Source organism: Rhinatrema bivittatum, chromosome 5, assembly GCF_901001135.1.
Source record: "Rhinatrema bivittatum chromosome 5, aRhiBiv1.1, whole genome shotgun sequence".
Lineage (NCBI taxonomy): Eukaryota > Metazoa > Chordata > Amphibia > Gymnophiona > Rhinatrematidae > Rhinatrema > Rhinatrema bivittatum.
Window position 1 is genome coordinate 8,798,688 of NC_042619.1, and position 18,153 is coordinate 8,816,840.

Here is an 18,153-nt window from a genome sequence, read left to right on the forward strand (position 1 = left end):
TTACCATAATAACAGTTTATAGATTTTTCCTTGGAACTTAAACCATCTTTAAACCCAGTTACACTAACTACTGTAACCGCATCTCGTAATGAATTCCAAAGCTTAACTATGCACTGAGTGTAAAAGAATTTTCTTGGATTTGTTGTAAATGTGCTACTTGCTAACTTCATGGAGTGCCCCATGGTCCTTCTATTATCTGAGAGCGTAAATAACCGATTTACATTAACTTGTTCAAGTCCTTTCATGATGTTGTAGACTTCTGTCATAACCACCTTCAGCAGTCTCTTCTCCAAACTGAACAGCCCTAACTTCTGTAGCCTTTCCTCATAGGGCAGCTGCTCCATGCCCTTATTTTGGTCGGCCTTCTCTGCACTTCCTCCAGTGCAGCTATATCCTCTTTGAGATGCGGCGACCAGAATTGTACACAGTATTCAAGGTGAGGTCTCACCATGGAGCGATACAGAGGCATTATGACATTCTCAGTCTTATTTGACATTCCCTTCTTAATTCCTAACATTGTTTGCTTTTTTGATTGCCACATCACACTGGGCTGACTATTTCAATGTATTATTCATTATGACACCTAGATCTTTCTTGGGTGTTAACGTCTAAGTTAGAACCTAACTACAGCAAGGGTTATTTTTTCCTATATGCATCACCTTGCACTTGTCCACATTAAATTTCATCTGCCATTTGGATGCCCAATCTTTCAGTCTCACAAGATCCTCCTGCAATTTATCACAATCTGCTTGTGATTTAACTACTCTGAATAATTTTGTATCATCTGCAAATTTGATCACCTCACTCGTTGTACCCCTTTCCAGATCATTTATAAATATATTAAAGAGCACCGGTCCTACAGATCCCTGAGGCACGCCACTGTTTACCTTTTTTCATTGTGAAAACTGACCATTTAATCCTACTGTTTCCTGTCTTTTAATCAACTTGTAATCCACAAAAGGACATCACCTTCTATCCCATTACTTTTTAGTTTTCTTAGAAGCCTCTCAGGCGAGACTTTGTTGAATGCCTTCTGAAAATCCAAATCCACCACATCTACCACTTCACCTTTGTCCACATGTTTGTTCACCCCTTCAAAAAAATGTAGGAGATTTGTGAGGCAAGACTTCCTTTGGGTAAATCCATGTTGGCTGTGTCCCATCAAACCCTGTTTTGTGATTTTATTCTTTAAGTTTCCATGATTTTTTCTGGCACTGAAGTCAGGCTTGCCGGTCTGTAGCTTCCCGAATCATCACCCCTGGATCCCTTTTTAAATATAGAGGTTACATTGGCCATCTTCCAGTCTTCAGGTACATTAGATGATTTTAATGATAGGTTACAAATTAATTGAAATAGGTCTGAAATTTATTTTTTAGGTCTTTCAGAACCCTGGGACGTGAACCATCCGGTCCAGGTGATTTATTACTCTTCAGTTTGTCAATCAGGCCTATCACATCTTCCAGAATTACTGTGATTTGGTTCAGTTAATCTGAAAACTTTCTTCAGAATGTGTATCTGTCCTACATCCTCTTCAGAAAACACCGAAGCAAAGAAATAATTTAATCTTTCTACGATGGCTTTATCTTCTCTAAATACCCCTTTAACCCCTTGATCATCCAACAGTCCAACTGACTCCCTCGCAGGCTTTCTGCTCTGGATACATTTTAAAAGGTTTTTGAGTTTTTGCCTCTCTGGCCAACTTCTTTTCAAAATCTTGATGTCATTTCATGTTGGTTTACTTTCCCACCTCTCCTTGGTAGACTGAGTCAGCTGCACCTCTGCTCTGCATGCCTGCTTTGTCTTCAGATTCTAGTGTCGCTTTCGTCAGTGCTCCTTCCTCTCGCCAGTTCTGGAAATAGCACCAGCATGATAGATTTTCCTGCAAAAAGCTAACTCCAGTTTCCACCTTACAGTAAATTAGTAGGTTAGTCCGAGTAAGGGGATGAAAGCACACCTTGGTTAGTTCACTGTGTGTTTCAGCCTGCTCCAAATGCAGGGAAGGTAACCATCTAATTTTAGCTAGGTTTTTAAGCTGAATATGTCTATATTTAGCTTTTAAAATTTGGCTTTTTTAGTATGGCTGGGTTCTCCGCCTAAACTTAGTGCTAAATATCGAGCACTGACTGGCTAATTTCTCTTTAAATAAAATAAAATATGCGAGCCATCCTGTCCACTTGCATTTTATTTAATAATAAAAAAAAAAAAAGTTTGCTTGTCTTCCATGCACACAACGCAGATTATTTTAAAAAGACCCCACAGGGTCTTTCTTCCCTGCTGATTAAAAAAAAAAAAAATTCTGCAAGAGCCTCACTTCCTACCATCTAAATAAGGGGAAACCACACTCTCTCCATTCTGTCCAAAAATGGATACCCAGGGGATCCCCCATAGATTTCTTTTCATGGGGTCACCTCAGTATTCATGTGAGACAGAAGAGGTAAGCCTCTTGCCTCCTCTCGCTCAGCTTGGGGAAATATTTGGGATTCAGGAGGATTACCCCAATTTATTTATTTTTTAAACAAGGGTGAGAGGGATGGGTTGAAACACCGTGCCCCACTACAAATGTGTGTGTGAGAGGGAGGTAAATTCGGGGTGCCCTTGCCTGCTGCAGACCGTTTCCTTAGAGGGAGGGGGAATCAGGGTGCTGGAGGCTGTTTTCTTTTTTTATATGTTGGGATGGAGGGTTTGCCTCTGCCTAGATTTGTCCAGTTGGTGCTGAAAATCATCACTAACTTTCTCTCTTCGCTCTAAGTGCATTCCTAGGCCCACCTAGAATTTGACCGGCTAATGAAATTTAGGTGGCTGAACTTAGCCAGTCAGTCCAATCTATTTGCAAAATGTTTGATGTGGTGGGCTAAGTCCTTATATAGCCAGCTAGCTCACTGTGCCTGATGAAATCGGCTGTATACATCTGCAAGACTGACGCACTCTGTTTGTTCCAGGTGATCACAGGCTGGCCCTGCTGCTCTCTCAACAGGTAGGCAGTCAGCAGGCCAGGGACCTGCTGGCCATGCAGCTGGTGGACTGGAACAGGCTGCAGGCCGATCGCTTTATCCAGGAGGAGAGGATGCGCATCTTTACGCTGATGGCCAGCAAGCCAGTAAGTGTAGAGTTTGGGTGGCACTTCCAAAACGTTTCATGCTGTGAGTGCAGTGACTGGCAACCATGTTTTAGCATGCAGTGGAAAGAGCATGGGTCTGCAGTGCTTTCAGCTCCTTTCTGAAGATGATGGGAGTCCTCGCTGAAATGTGTATGTGTCCTTCAGCACTGTAAATCCTCTGCAGACTCACTTGCAGCAGTGCCCACTGAGTTAGCAAACCTTGTGCAAGACCTGTACGATTACGTCAGAAAAAGCCGTGTGTTTCTGTTTTCTGTCCCTTCAGGCTCCTTGGGAATGTGCGTTAGGCTTTGTATTTGCAACGCTGACTTGGCATGTGGGTCGGGGAGGAGTTGAGGTGCCTGACTGACAAGACATTCTGTCTTGGTCCTTGGCTCACCTGCCAGCACTGTACTCCAGATCCGATACCCTGGTAGACAAAACTTGCCAGTGCTCCTCCAGTACCTCGCTTGGCCTAGCCAGCATGCGTCATTGGAATAGTTAGTGCTTATAAGCCATTTGCTGATTCTTAAACCAGAGCAGTGTGGTCGGACATATAAGACCCACAAACCAGAAACAGCTTGGCTTAGGCTCCTGCCTCTTACACTGTCACATCTGCTCACCAGACAGCTAATGGTGGTGTGGGAGGTGTCAGAGGTACTCCTCCATCTCTCTGGTCACAGCTCCTCCACCTCTACCCTGTTGCAGCACATTACTTGCAGGACCACTGGTAGCCTCAATCTCGGTTCCCTTCCTTCCATCATGATGGGAGGTTGATGTCTTTATTCCTGTATCTCCTTAGACTGCTGTGGCCTCTAAAGAGCTGGTAGGGCCAGAGGTGGGGGGGAAAGAAAGAACAGGTTGCCATGGACTGCAACCATGAAGGCTTCAGCATTGGAGGGGGGACCCTCTCCCTCTCCCTTTCAGCTTACTTCAAGGACACTTTTTTTCCCAATCTGGCCTGACCATGCAGCGAGTTTGCTTTGTGTAATAGTTCTGTTTGCTGTGTTTTCATTGTACTCTGCCTCTGTGTACATGGTTGCACTGAGCTCCTACAGAGCCTGATTTCTTTTTCTGTTGCTTCTGTGCAGGTGTGGCAGCTGTCAGATCAGCGAAGTATCAATGTGTGCTCCCTGCTGGACTGGAAGCGCTGTTTGGCCATTCACCTTTGGTACATGCTCCCACCAACTGCACCTATTGCCAGAGCACTCAGAATGTATGAGGAGGCATTTCAGGTATGAGGATCCCCTCTGAGCTTTCCTTGTGTCTCATAAGCAAATCTTAAACTCCTGGTACGGTAGGAACTCACAGGGTGTGTGCCCCGAGGCACCTAGCAGTGTGTCGCTCAGCGATGGCCTCTAGAGCATTGCTTGGCAATGCTTTCGCACATTCTGGTTCCTTTCACATTAAGGTTAAAGGCAGATGGGACTTCTGCAATGCATCTTGCTGCTGAGGTGAGTCGAAGTGCAGAGGTTTTAAATCGAGCATTCCCTGTACATACCCGGATCAGTCCAGACTCCTGGGTTTATGCCTCCCTGCCAACAGATGGAGACAGAGGAAGTTTCACTGACACTGCTTGATAAGTGCTGGTGCCACCTGCAGGCCCTCAGTATTTGTCTCCAGCAGGTGGCATAGGGTGCTGAACCTGCCGTTCTGCAGTTTTGTCTTACTTATTGACTTTCCTCCTGGGGTGTGGTGTTTTTTTTTCTTATTTTTAGAAATCCTTTGGGTTCTCCACATCTGGTTGAGGCAGATGTGGAGAACCCAATTGTGAGCTCGTCTGTGCATCTGTGGGGGGGTGTAAATCTGGTTGCCCAGATCCCTTCCCGTCATGAGGCTGCTCTGGCGGCTGCAGGCTTCATTGGGGTTTATCCCCCTTTCTCTCTGTCCTTGAGACTTGCCTTAGGCTCGTAGTCTGACTGCCGAGGTAAAGCTTTATTTGGGGGGAGGGGAAGGCTCTTTAAGTAGCAACACGGCACTGTGGTGCAGGTGACCTCCTTCTCTCCCGGTGGCTGTAGTCTTCATGCATTGGCTAAATTCCAGCTTGACCTGTCAAACCTCTTCATTTTCCCACCCCGTGTAACAAGAGCTCTGTTAGGTATCCACATTTATTAGCTGCCTATACCAAGGCCCGCAGCAGCTTACAACAGCACATACATAATAAAATTAAACAATTAGCAAACAGAACGTACAAGATTAGTACATTAAATAGCTGAGTAAAAATTCATAAATCAAAGCATAAACATTAGCAAAATGTTTGCTGAAAAAGCAAACTTTACACTTTACACTGGACACTTAATCATTCTGAGACCCTGGGGAAGAGCTTTCCAGGGTATAGGAGTGGCGATTGGAAAAGCCTATTCTCTGGTGAGGGAAAGCTTGGTCAGTTTTACGGATGTGAAGAGCATAAAGATCCGAGCAGGTTGTAAGCTCTCAACATTATGTTAATCCAGGGTAGTGAATGAATTGGAATGTTTGTTAGCTTTGTTACTTTATATTTAATTCTTGATTGCACTGGTAGCCTTGAAAAGAATTCCTCTCCATGCTGATGCATGTATCAGTTTTTCACATTAAGAGACACCTTTTTCTTATTTTGCAAAACGAATAGAGCCCAGCAGAGCACGAGACATATGCCTCATCCCCCCTGCCTCCATATCTAGAAGATTCTGGGATTGATTTGGAGGAAACATTGGAGGAAGAAGAGATGGCAAAGAGGCCCCTGCAAGATGTTTGCTTTCATCTGTTGAAACTGTACAGCGACAGGTAAGTGGGACTTGGGGGAGTAGTGATCATAAGATGTGCCATACTGAGTCAGACCGAGGGTCCATCAAGCCCAGCATCCTGGTCACTATTTCTTGGCAAGCACCCAAACATTAAATAGATCTCAAGCTACTATTGCTTATTAATTAATAGCTGTTTATGGATTTTTCCTCTAGGAACTTATCCACACCTTTTTTTAAACTCGGTTCCCTGTATGTACCCAGATCAGTCCAGACTCCTGGATTTTTGCCTCCCTTCCAGCAGATGGAGACACAGTTTCACAAGCACTGCCTCTTAACCCGGTGTGCCCCCTGCAGCTCCTCAGTATTTCTCCCTCTTCAGCAGATGGTGGAGGTGCAAAACCTGCAGTTCTGTACTTGGAAATAAAAAAAAAAAAAAAAAGGTTTCGATCGAGTGAAGATTTCTCTCCCAGGAGGTTGTCAGGTCCTGGTGGGACCATCCCTCCTGGTTGCAGAGGTGGACGAGCAGGGGTTGGGGCCCCTAGATTATTGCTCCCTGGATTTTGCCGGGAGGATTTGGAGAAGCCTCTGCCGCACTTCAGATAAGATTGGTCATTTTGTGTCTTTTATAAAGTTTAACAAATAGTAGCAAGAGGAAATCAAGGGAAGCAGGCGCGTTTACTTTTCTTTGCTTTAATTTCCCGTCACCGGTGGTAGAGGGAAACAGCTTCAGTGGCATACATTTTGTTTTAGGCTTTCCCGCTGCCTTTCCTCACTTGGGCGTCTGCCGTGTGTCGCAGCCAGCCTGATTATGCTGAAGGAGGTGCCAATGTACCACGTGTGGTGACTGCTCCACGTGCCTTTCTCATTCCGGTCGCTGTTCCCATTGCCTCTCTGGTGAAGAGGGCACATCAGGAGGGACTGCGGCGGCAGCTCGGAAGCAGTGCAACTCTGGTGGGCCGAAGGCTGCATTGTGAGGGGCCGACTATCCGTTCCCGCTGAGCGCGGGAAACGCAGCCATCTTGGATACACTCGCCGCTAAGGGGAAGGCTGCAGCAGGGGGGAGGGGATCTCTTGCCTGAGCTTTTTCCAGCCGAGTTCAGCTCCGAGGACGACCTGGGGGCCCACGGGAGGGGGGGGGGGGGTGGGCAGTCTGAGGAGGAGCTTGATCCTCTGGAAGAGGACTCTGATGGTGCCTCTCCTTTTTCACCTTTATCATGTTGATGCACAAGGCATTTTTAGCCTGCAAGGTCACGGCACAGCCCTTTACCTGCAGATAAGCAGGCTGAATTAGCCATACTGCCTGGGAACGTCCTCCAGTCGTCTAGGTGGCGGAGGTCCTCAATGCATGCGAAGCTCTCCTCTCCTTTACCGTTGCTGTTTTTTTGGCTACAACTTAGGGTACTTTGTTTCACCCTGCTGCAAAACAGCAAAGTGGGAATGCTGAGACCACCTGGGTTTGTTTTGCTGGTGTGGCGAAGTGAAGTTGGTAACAGATGACCACATGCTCTGTTTCATTTGCCTGGGGCCCGACCATGACCTGTACAGCTGCAGGGACTGCGACCGCATGTCCCCTAGAGCACGCTGGCAAAGAGCTGTGAAGATAAAGTTGAAGGAGGCAGCATCAGGATCGGGTGTTACAGAACCATCACAAGGATCCACTCAGTCCTCTCCGAGGCCCAGCCGGGAACCGCCAAGAGCAAGGACGCAAGAGGCCTCCTAAGCAGGGCCCACAGGCGACTCAAGGGCCCCACAGAAGCGTGCCCATGCCACTTCTACACAGGGAGCGCCGGAAGATCCACAGCTTCCAAGGTCCAGGCAAGTCTCAGGCGCATCAACGCACTTCTCTGCACCCAAGTACCCACCCGCTTCACTCATCAAAACATCGAAGTGGCACACAATGCCATATCAACACACATGCCTTGAAACATAGGTAACACGATGGAGGATCAAGGAACGGGAGGGTGTCTATCGATGCACCAACGCTGGGATCCATCCCCAAAGGTGAAAAGCACATCAAAACAGGAGACCCTCCGGCAGATAAGGGCTTGTCACCTACAGCCCAGCAGCCAGCCTTGCACAGGGTGCCTGTTCTGGACCTGGAGCTCGTGCTCTCAGACGTGGAACCAACATCAGTCCATGGGTCAACAGGATCCTTGCATTCATCCAAGACCTTCTCCAACCTGTCTTCAGCGCAAGCGAGAGGGGTCACACCTTCAAGAGCCCTTGGAAAAGAGGCACAAGCGGGCCCCTCGTGTACAACAGGCACCCTTGCGGCCTAGAGGCCCAGATTCTGATAGCCTACTGGCGGCATTGCCTCCCAGAGGACCTTGGAGAGAACCCTAGCCTCCCAGGCGATGACACAAATTTCACAAATATTAACACAGTTTCTATCATCGTTGGGACAGCAGTATGGGCAGGGACAGCATTCTACCCCCCACACCCCCCCCCCCCCCAACGATACAATCACCGAGCGAGGATACTGACCGGCAGGTACTAGGTCCCCCTCGAGATTTACCTCAGGAGGCTTCCGTGTACGACTTATCCTCTACATCGCCTGGCTGTTCGGGTTATCCCTCCGACCCGACCCCCCCCCCCCGGGGGAGGAACAACCTCGACCTATCTCCCGGCCAGAAGACCTCTCTTACGCCAAGCTCGTGGAGAAGGTGGGGGAGTGTCCTCCATATAGAAACCAGAAAGGTGCCAGACCCCCGGGCGGGGGTCCTGGAGATATTTAAGATTTTTGAGACACCTGCAGGGCCAACTGTGTTGCCTCCACATGCTGTCTTGGATGAGTTAATGATCAGAGCATGATAGCTCCCCCAGGGTCGGCGACATTCTGCAAAACAGACCTGAAGTTCAGGATGTGTGCATCACCCTATTACAGTATGGTACAGCTCCCCCATGCTTCCATCGTGGTGGTCAGCCATGAAGAGGGCAAAGAGATCTCGGCTGCACTCTAATTTACCCCTCCAGGGAAGGACAAGTACTTGGACAGTTTCGGAAGACATACTTTCAGGCTGAGATGCTGAATGCCAAAATTCAGCAGCACCAGTTTTACATCACCCAATATTTGTATGAGTGCCTGCAATCACAGAAGCCCTTGGTGACGGGCATGACCTGGATGGCAACCAGCTGGCCCAGCTGCACTTAATGGAGAAGGGCCTAGCCACCTGCTCCGCACCATTTACAAGGCATTTGATATGTCAGCCAGGATCTCCGTGGGAGCTATCACAGCCAGACGTTTGGCATGGCTACGGGCAAGTGCTATCAGGGAGGATGTTCATGAGTAGCTCACCGACCTCACCTGTCTCCCGGACAACCTCTTCAGGGACAAATTGTGGGAAATGGCCCAACTAAAAGAAAAAAATATTGCCGTGCAGTCCCTGGCTTCGCTGGGAGATCAATCATCAGGAAGAAGATATTATCCCGCTCCCCATAGAACACGCACTCAATTGCGTACGGGCAGACCTTACTCCTCCTTTCGCCCGCAGTCAGACCAACCATCCAGGGGACCACATCCAGAGCAGATACAGAGCCATGGCTAACAATGCAACCCGCGTCAGCCGCAGGATCCAACCAGCTCCAAGACCCAGCAGAGGTTTTTGGGGGCACCCAAACCATCCCCATTGCTAACAATGGGAGGAAGACTCTCCCATTTTCACCAATCCTGGGAGGAAATTACGACCCACCATTGGGTACTGCAGACCATCTGGGGGAGCTACAACCTGAACTTTAAGCTTCACCAGGACTGCATCTGCCAGCTCTCCATCTCCTTGCGGAACCCATACGTCCTCATCTCCAAGAAATCTGGATGATTTCACTCCATCCTGGATCTACAGATGCTCACTAGATACACTCTCAAGGGAAAGTTCAAGATGACTCCCCTCAAGTCTATCCTACCCCTCTTACAACCCAACGGCTGGAGGGAGTGCACTAGATCCGAGGGATGCATATGCCCACATTCTCATCCACTGTACCTGTGGGCAGAGCCTCTGTTTCTAGGGCAATGGGCATAATTTCCAGCACAAAGAGCTCCCGTTTGGGCTGTCGTTTCCGGAGTCTTCACCAAGTGCCTAGCAGTGGTTGTGGCCAATCTCAGGAAACAGGGAATGCAACTGTTTCCTTATCTCATCGACTGGTGACCGGTTGCCCCAGACCCATCACCCCTGTCATGACGGATAAAGGTCACCACAGGCAATGAAGAGGGATTTCCAGTGGTGACTGCGCCCTATGACAAGGATCATGGGAAAGTCCCTCCGACAGCTGACTCATCAGGTCACCCTGACCTCGGACATCTGAAGCAAGGGCTGGGGAACCCAAATAGATCAGTTTCAAACCCTAGGCTGATGGTTGGTCTGGAAGAGAATGCAGTAAATAGACCCGTTGGTACCGCGAGCGATCAGGGACGCCTTGCACATGTCCAGGGATGCCCTGCAGGAGAAGATAGTCATGGTCCACATAGACAACTCAAGAGCAAACCGATTCAACAGGATGTTTCATCCCTACGAATGGGAACTCATCCGGGAGGTGGCAAACCGCTCCTATCAAGCGTGAGGTCACCCCTCCATAGTTCTCTTCGCCACGGGAAACAGGAAAGTGCCAGCAACCGGTTCTGGCTGCACCAGCTAGCACAGGATGCTGCTCTCATGTCACGGATGGAAGGACTGCTAGATGTCTGTCCTCCCATCCCATTCATATCGAGGACTGTACAGAAGTATATCACGGACAGAGACTATTTTCATTCTTACAGCTCCAACGTGGCCCAGGCAACCATGGAACACCCACCTAGTCCAGCTATCAATTGGGTAGCTAGTACCCCTTGGGCATGCTCGGAATCCACTGCCAGAGAACTGAGGGTCCCTGCTTCACCCCATGTGCTTCCCCCTCCATCTGTCAGTGTGGAGATCAAAAGAATTGTTTTAAAATACCTAAATCTACTGCTTCCAATTCAAGATGTACTGATGTCCACCAGGAAAAACTACCAAGTCAAGTGGGTCAGGTACTCGAAGTGGTGCGGGGAACACGGAGTAGACCCCTTCTCCTGCCCTCTGGAATGTTTGGAATACCTTCACTTCCTATACCAGACAGGACTGGCAACAGCATCTGTTAGAGTACATGTCCGCACTATCGCAGCTTACCACCTCCCTCATGATGGCTTCCCGATGTCATGCCATCCGCTCATCTCTGGATTCAGGAAAGGCATTCTACAGCTGCGCCCAACAATTCAAAAACCACTGGTTCCTTGGGATCTCAATCTAGTTCTAGAACATCTGATGGTCCTGCTCTCCGAACTTCTGGACAGCAGTCACATGAGGTATCTTTCCTGGAAAGTCCTCTTCCTAGTTGCCCTTACCTCAGCAAGGAGGGGCAGTGAACTGCAAGTGTTGATTCACTACTCACCATACCTGGAGTTCCACCATGATAAGGTGACTTTAAGAACTCATCTGTCCTTCCTCCCCAAGATGGTATCAGCATTCTACCTCAACCAATCACCTTACCAACCTTCTTCCCGAAGCCACACTAATCCGAAATGGAAAGACGGCTTCACACATTGGATTGCAAACATGCCTTAGCTTACAGCAAATGGCGCACACATTCAGAGTCCAGGGCCTCCCAACTCTGTCTACTTCAACCCAAATGCCCCCCCGGACTCCCAGTCTTCAAGAGAACCCTATCGTCTTGGGTCTCCCAATGCGTCCTGTTCTGTTACAACAGAAGAACAGAAACCCTGTCTACCTTACCAAAGGCTCACCAAGTCAGAGCAATGGCAGCCTCCATCATCCACCTAGGCGAGATGCCTATCCAGGACATATGCAAAGCAGCCAAGTAGTCGTCACTTCATTCTTTCACTTCACACTACTGTCTCAACCAGCAGGTGGCTGCAGATGCTGTGGTGGGCCAAGCCATTCTTCTGGCAAGAACATAGAAACACAGAAAAAACGGCAGAAAAAGACCAGTCTGCCCAGCAAGCTCCAACACTTATTTTCCCATTCTTATCTGCTTCACTGACCACCAAGTTCAGGGCCCTTGTTGGTAACTGTTTGATTCAAATTTCCTGCCACCCCCTGCCATTGATGCAGAGAGTAATGTTGGAGTTGCATCAAAGGTGAGCATAAGGCTTAATGGTTATGGGTAGTAACCGCCACATCAAGCAAGTTACCACGATGCTTGTTTACCCAGGCTGCACAGATCCATGCCTTGTTGGATGTTGTCTGAATGTAAATCCTCTTTTCCACATTTCTCCCTGCCATTGAAGCAGAGAGCAACGCTGTATATGCATTCAAAGTGATGTATCAGGCTTAATTGGTTTAGGATAGTAACCGCTGCAATCAGCAAGCTTCCCCCACGCTTGTTTACCCAGACTGTGTAGTTCAGTCCTTGTTCGTTGTTTAAAAGCAAATCCTCTTTTCCACATTTCCACTTGCCGTTGAAGCAGAGAGCAATGTTGGAGTTGCATTAACCGTGTGAAGACGTTTTGAGTAAGGGTAGTAATCACCAGGTAGTAGCCACCATTCCAGCAAGCCATCCCCATGGCTCTTCTTTTCATTTCCATCCTCTAGCCTTTATGGATCCACAGTGTTCATCCCATGCCTCTTTGAAATCCTTCACAGTTTTAGTCTTCATTTCCTCCAGAAGAACATTCCAGGCATCCACCTGACATTGGTTCTGAGTCTTCCTCCCTGGAGTTTCAAATCGTGACCCCTAGTTCTACTAATTTTTTCCAACGGAAAAGGTTAGTCGTTGACTTTGGATCATTAAAACCTTTCAAGTATCTGAAAGTCTGTATCATATCAGTCCTGCTCCTCCTTTCCCCCAGGGTATACATATTTACATTCTTCAATCTCTCCTCATAAGTCATTCAATGAGGACGATCCACCTGTTTGGTCGCCCTTCTCTGGACCGCCTCCAATCCTGTCTCTGTCCCTTCAGAGATACGGTCTCCAGAACTAAGCACAGTACTCCAGGTGAGGCCTCACCAAAGACCTGTACAAGGGGATAGTCATTTCCCTTTTCTTACTCTATATTCCTCTCTCTATGCAGCCCAGCATTCTTCTGGCTCTAGCTATCGCCTTGTTACATTGTTTCACCGACTTCAGATCATTAGACGCTATCACCCCAAGGTCTCTCTCCTGCTCCATGCACATCAGCACTTCACCCCCCATCGAATACCTTTCTTTCGGATTTCCACACCCCATATGCATGACTCTGCACTTCTTGGCATTGAATCTCAGGTGCCATATCTTCGACCAGTCTTCCAGCTTCCTTAAATCCCGTCTCATTCTCTCCATTCCTTTCGGCGTGTCCACTCTGTTGCAGATCTTAGTATCATCCGCAAAAAGGCAAACCTTACCTTCTATCCCGTCGGCGATGTCACTCACAAAGATATTGAACAGGACCAGTCCAAATACCGACCCGTGCGGCACTCCACTCACTGCTCTCTCTTTAGAGTAACTTCCATTTACCACTACACATTGTCTTCTGTCCTTCAACCAGTTTTCTATCCAGGCCATCACCTTGGCACTCACTCCCAAGCTTCTCGTTTTATTCACAAGTCTCCTGTGTGGGACCATATCAAAAGCTTTGCTAAAATCCAAGTAGATGACATAGATTGCTCTTCCTCAATCCAATTCCTTAGTCACCCAATCAAAAAAGTCGATTAGATTCGTCTGACAGGACCTTCCCTTGGTGAAACCATGCTGCCTCTGGTCCATCAATTCTGCTCCTTGTAGATAGTTCACTATTCTTTCCTTCAGCAGCGACTCCAATACTTTTCCCACCACCAAGGTGAGGCTAACAGGCTTGTAGTTTCTAGCCTCCTCTTTGCTCCCACTCTTGTGAAGCGGGACCACCGTCGCTCTTCTCCATTCACTCGGCACCATTTCCAGGAATCTATTGAACAGGTCACGCAGCGGAGCCGCCAGCACATCTCTGAGCTCCCTCAGTATCCTGGGATGAACCTCATCAGGCCCCATGGCTTTGTCCACTTTGTTTCCCCAGCTCTTCCCATACATTCTCTTCTGGAAACGGAGTTTCATCCATTCCGCTCCCCTCCAGTTTCTTGTTAACTAGCGATGGTCCTTCTCCGGGGTTGTCTTTAGTTTTATTTATTTATTTATTTATTTAGAGATTTTTTTTATATACCGCGGCACGTTAATAACATCACCTCGGTTTACAATAAACAATAAATCAGCAACAAGCTTTACAGTCAAAATGAAATAAGGTGGACATAATATATATCAATTAAGAACAAAGAACAAAAACAATTAAACCAAAGATAAACAATTAAACCAAAGCTAAACATAGTCCATAGTTTATGGCGAGTCTAATAATAAATGGGAGATCAGCGACCGATAAAGTAAAATTTAGCAGCGAGAAAAATATAAAATAGGCGAGTGGCAATGGATCAGAGAAACAGGAACAAGTAATCAGCATTTCAGAAGCAGGGGAGATCATTGAGTGTAAGCTAGTTCGAACAGCCAGGTTTTGAGGTTCTGCTTAAATTTCTTATGGCAGGGTTCTAGACCAAACTGAAGTATTCGTTTAATATTTCTGCCATTTCTTCATCTGTCTCCACCCATTGATCCTTTTCACCTTTCAGTCTCACTATACCACTTTGGACTTTTCTCCTTTCTCTGATGTATCTGAAAAATGTTTTGTCACCTCGCTTTACCTCTTTGGCAATCCTTTCTTCCTGGCAGTGGATGGACTGATTCGCTTCGGGCATCTGGAGGGTCTCCTTTGTCAGGGCCCCATATTTTCCGACCAGGCTGCTCACTTTTGTCTAGTGGCATGGCTTTTGAGAGGCCAAGGTTAAAGAGTAGAGGTTATCCTGAAACTGTCATGACCACCTTTCTTCTGGCTTGCAGAAAGTCCACGAATATGGCTTATGTTAGCGAATGGAATGTGTTTGATTCCTGGTGCGCTGCTCATGGAGTGCGATCTCTCAAGTCCTCTGTCCCAGACATTTTATCTTTTCTTCAAGACAGTTTCGCTAAAGGCTTGTCTCCTAGCTCTCTGAGTGCAGATGGCGGCCTTGGGCTGCCTTCGTGGTAAGATCGAGGGTTCTGCTATTTCCACTCATCTGGATGTTATGTTCCTTAGAGGAGCAAAGAATTTGCATCCTCCAGTTATTTATTTATTTATTTATTTAACATTTTTATATACTGCAATTCATGTAGCAAAGTTACATATTTCGGTTTACATTATAACATTAACACGCAAAAAAGCTTGCGATTACATCAAACAGGTAGATGAACTTGGAACAGGAAAAAGACTTAGGGATGAAAATACAATAAATATTAAACGGTGGAAGGGGGGAGGGGTGGATGAAATGAAAGGCTGAAGGAAAAGTTAGTGGAGAGCATTAATGAATGGAAGATAAGTTATGTGTCCTGAAAGGCTTGACTAAATAGCCATGTTTTTAGTCTTTTTTTGAAGACCGTCGGGCAGGATTCTAGTCTTAGATCGTGTGGCAGCGCGTTCCAGTGGTGTGGGCCAGCTGTGGAGATGGCGCGTTTTCTGATAGATGTTTTGGCTTGGGGAGCGAATAAGGTATCTTGGTAGGCACTTCTGATAGGTCTGGCGGAGGTATGAAGCTTTAGAGGAGTGGAAGTGTTGAGGGAAGTAAGGTTGTGGATAACTTTATGTATAATGGAGAGAACCTTGAATAGGATCCTGAATTTGACTGGAAGCCAATGTAGTATTTGAAGAGTGGGGGAGAGATGTGTTCCCTCCTATTGGTATTGACTAGGAGTCTAGCTGCAGAATTCTGCACCATTTGAAGTGGTTTTAAAACGATGGCTGGAAGACCAAGAAGCAGAGAGTTGCAGTAGTCAAGTTTTGTCAAAATAATAGCTTGAAGTACAAGTCTAAAGTCTTTGAAGTGTAGAAGTGGCTTGAGGTTTCTGAGAACTTGAAGTTTAAAAAAGCAATCCTTGGTAGTAGTGTTAACGAATTTTTAAGGTTGAACTGATTGTCAAGGATGACCCCAAGTTAGAAGTGTTTGTCCATCCTGGAACCTTAATCTGGTCCTATGAGATTTATGTCCGGTGCCTTCTGAGTCCCTGCGGAGAGCGTCACTGAAGGACTTGACTCTCAAAATGGGGTTTCTCGTCGCTATATGCTTGGCTAGAAGAATTTTGGAGTTGCAAGCTTTGTCCTATCGAGACCACTTCCTTCAAATTTCGATTTCAGGGGTTTCGTTGAAGACAGTGCCGCCTTTTTTGGATGAAAGTTTCTGCGTTTCATGTGAAGCAGACATTGGAGCTTCCAGCTTTTCCATCGGTAGATGCATCCGCTCCACATGTGAAGGAGCTGAAGTGGTTAGATGTTCGGCGAGCTCTATTGCGCTATCTTGAGGTGACGAATGATTTCAGGAGGTTCGACCACATTTTTATGTTGTGGAGCAGTGCGAAGCGAGGTTTCAAAGCTTCTAAGGCTCTATTACGCGTTGGTTGAAAGAGGCGATCGGGTCCACTTACATAACAGGAGGTTGTGAAATTCTGGAGGGCTTACGGGCTCATTCAACGCATTCGCCGGTGGCCGCCTGGGTGGAAGCGCAGCTGGTGTCTCCTCAGGAGATTTGCAGGGCAGCGACTTCGAAGTCGCTACGTACCTTTGTGCGACACTATCATTTGGATGCGGGAGACTCAGATTCTCCTTCCTTTGGTGAGTGTATTCTGAGAGCGGGGTGTACCAAAGCCCCCTACTCTCATCCCAGGAATCTGGACTGATCCGGGTACGTACAGGGAAAGGAAAATTGGTTCTTGCCTGCTAATTTTCGTTCCTGTAGTACCACGGATCAGTCCAGAACCCGCCCGATTTAAGGAGGTGGAGAGTCGCCCGCTCAGCTGTTTTTTTTTACGGAAGGCCATTTTGTTATAGTTTAAAAAGGTTTTCATTAGTTTGGTTTTTGCAACTGTGTTTTTATTGCTTGGATAAAGGTCAATACTGAGGAACTGCAGGTGGCACCAGTGCTTATCCAGCAGTGTCAGTTAATTTTTCTCTGTCTCCACCTGCTGGCAGGGAGGCATAAACCCAGCAGTCTGGACTGATCCGTGGTACTACAGGAATGAAAATGAGCAGGTAAGGACCAGTTTTCCTTCAGTCCTCATTTTTTTCAGTAGTTTCTGTGGTGTCTCCTGCTGCAGTGGGTTCATGAACTTGCATTCTTCTCTATGGGCTAGGCTACACTGCTCTCTTTTGGGTAACTGCTGCTGGATAGACGTATTTTACTGGATGTTAGTTGGTGGTGAGCCCCAGCCCAAGATGACAGCCGAGCCTCAGTGCTTGTAAAATGTGGCCTCCCAGATTTCTAGAAAAAGTGACTGTAAAAGCAGAATCATACAAGTGGGTTACCTGTTAGTATCAGACTAATAGGCAGCACTGAGTACCCGCCATATTGGGCGGCTTCTCACTGCTGCCAGTCTCTCAGGTGTTGCTCTGCCCATTTTGCAGCCTTTTCAGGCCTCCCTTTTCCCTAGGAAAAAAACTGACCATGGGAGCTGGGGTTTTCCCACAGGAGTCTGGCATTCACTCTTCTCAGCAGAGGACTTGTGGAAGCCATCCCAGTTACGAGCAAGCTCTGCATTTGTCGTCCGTCTATAGTACTGTTTTGTTCTTGCAGACACTACGATCTCAACCAGCTGCTTGACCCCAGCAGTGTAACCTCTGACCACCTGGACTACCGTCTCAGTTGGCACCTGTGGATGGTGCTTCAGGCCTTGAATTACACCCACCTGTCGGAGCAGTGTCAGGGCGTGTTGCATGCCAGTTATGCTGCCCAGCTGGAGAGTGTGGGATTGTGGGAGTGGGCTATCTTTGTCCTGCTGCACATCACAAATGCACGGTAAGTTGCTGGTCCCCAGCGTTTGCCTTGTTAAAAGTGAGAGCTTCTGATTTTGTGTTTGACTCTGGAAATGAGCACAGTGGGCTTTTTGTGCTGAACTGTGCAAGGCTTGCTTTCAGCAGCACTTCTGATTTTCCTTTTTTCTTGTGCAGTGTGCGTGAGAGTGCTGTCCGGGAGCTGCTAAACCGCCACTGTGACCTGTGCGACACCGCAGAATCCCAGCAGAAGGAGGAATTCCTCATAAAGAGGCTCTGCATCCCAGCTCAGTGGATTTACGAAGCCAAGGCCATCCGGGCAAGGAGGGAAGGAGACAGGCACAAGGAAGCTCTTTATTTATCCAAAGCCGGCCATTGGAATCGGTGCCACAAGCTGGTCATCAGGTACCTGGCCTCAGGTGAGCAGCGAGAAGCTTACAGTGCAGTTAAGCACCAGGGGTCAGGGTTTTGCTCTGAATTATCAGCGCATCCCAGTTAAATGAATTGAGTAAT

At 47.5% G+C, this 18,153-nt stretch overlaps 1 protein-coding gene across 5 annotated transcripts in view; it reads left to right on the forward strand.

Annotated features, from left to right (window-relative positions):
* The window catches only part of NUP98 (nucleoporin 98), a 435,464-nt gene that overhangs the window by 385,443 nt on the left and 31,868 nt on the right, over positions 1-18,153 (forward strand). For all 5 annotated transcript variants that reach the window (XM_029601961.1, XM_029601960.1, XM_029601962.1 and 2 more), the window contains 5 exons: positions 2,940-3,097; positions 4,186-4,329; positions 5,703-5,857; positions 17,444-17,665; positions 17,818-18,059. In XM_029601961.1, the coding sequence (XP_029457821.1) occupies positions 2,940-3,097; positions 4,186-4,329; positions 5,703-5,857; positions 17,444-17,665; positions 17,818-18,059 (921 nt within the window). The remainder of the gene's footprint in view (positions 1-2,939; positions 3,098-4,185; positions 4,330-5,702; positions 5,858-17,443; positions 17,666-17,817; positions 18,060-18,153) is intronic.